Genomic DNA, 1,599 nt, shown 5'->3' on the forward strand with positions numbered 1-1,599 from the left:
TTGCTGGAATATAAAGTTCAATGACCATATTATTTCGCTGGGGTTCATCAGATCTAAACATGACTACTGTCTTTACACAAAACTAAGCAATTCTCATGATGATGATTTGGTAATTATTTTATACGTCGATGACTTAATTATTGCTGGGAGCAAACTGTCCTCAATTGAAAAGGTTAAAAGGGATCTGTCTATCAAATTTGAAATGACCGATTGTGGAGTTCTGTAATTTTTCTTAGGTATGAAAATTGAGATTAACAAAAACCAAATATCAATTTCACAAGCAGCAAGCGTCAATAAGGTTTTACACAAATTTGGAATGACAGATTGCAATTCCGTGAAAAGTCCTATGGAGAAGGGTTTGCAGTTGCAACGTGAAAGCGGAAATAAGTGTAATCATCCATATCGTGAATTACTCGGAAGTTTAATGTACCTGATGCTTTGTTCAAGGCCAGATATATGTTTTGCTGTTGGATATTTGGCACGTTATCAAGAAAATCCGTCTGAATTGCACTGGCAGCACTTGAAGCGAATCGTAAGGTACCTCAAGGGAACAATATCATATAAACTGCATTTTAAGCCTAATGATGAAACAATATTGGGATTCGTGGATGCTGACTGGGCTTCAGATGCAACTGATAGAAAATCTGTAAGCGGTTACGTCTTCAAAGTTTATGGCTGCACAGTGGCATGGTGCAGTAAGAAGCAGCAGACTGTTGCAATATCATCTAGCGAAGCGGAGTACATTGCATTAAGCTTGGCAACCACAGAAGCTATATGGTTGAAAGGTTTGTTGGAAGATCTTGATGCAATTAGACAGGATCAACCAGTTACAATATTTGAAGACAACCGTGGTTGTATTGGTATGGCATCCAATAAAGAAAGTAAGCGAGCCAAACATATCGATATAAAGCACCATTTCGTAAGAGATAATGTTGCTGTTGGTAAAATAGAGCTGAAATCAATTAATAGTAAGGATCAACTGGCTGATACATTTACTAAGGCAACAGATCAAAAACGATTTAATCAACTAACAGAACTTATTGGCATATCCGATTGAGGGGGGGTGTTGAAGAGCAAGCTATTCTACAACAATTGAATTCAAAGCAATCGGAGAAAATAATTTCAAGTTGAAGAAAAACTTTTATAGAAAAATTTTCTTCAGTCTATATAGTATATTCGAACTTATCATTTGTGTTTTCTTTCAAATATAAATTTGTTCATTTTATTGTCCTATTTTTGTCATAAATAAATCTGAGATTCAATAAAAACGTCTTTTACGCAGGAAAAAGAGAGAGATGGAAAAGCGGGAGTGTGAACAAATCGAGATGTACAGGAGACAGAATGAAGTCCGAAAATTCTACCAAGGAGTGAAACATCAAACTGATGGCTTGGGAACTGGCACATCCTCCTGTAGAGACCAGCAAGGTAATCTCGTAGCTGATACAGATAGTGTGCTTAGGATATGGAAAGAGCATTTTCCAAACAGTTGGTATCCAATAGTAGCGAAGTCGACGAAGATACCACAGATCCATACCAGAAGATGGTATTGAATGTATACCACCCTGCCAAGATGAGGTAAAGACCGCAATAAACCGGCTG

General features: G+C 37.1%; 1 protein-coding gene across 1 annotated transcript; it reads left to right on the forward strand.

Annotated features, from left to right (window-relative positions):
- Positions 1 to 346: 346 nt before the first annotated feature.
- Positions 347 to 1,057, forward strand: LOC141398481 (uncharacterized). Its single transcript, XM_073975767.1, has one exon. It carries the CDS (start codon positions 347 to 349, stop codon positions 1,055 to 1,057), a length of 711 nt encoding a protein of 236 aa, XP_073831868.1.
- Positions 1,058 to 1,599: the final 542 nt, after the last annotated feature.

The sequence above is a fragment of the Musca autumnalis genome, unplaced genomic scaffold (genome assembly GCF_047663935.1).
Source record: "Musca autumnalis isolate F117 unplaced genomic scaffold, ASM4766393v1 scaffold_3, whole genome shotgun sequence".
NCBI lineage: Eukaryota > Metazoa > Arthropoda > Insecta > Diptera > Muscidae > Musca > Musca autumnalis.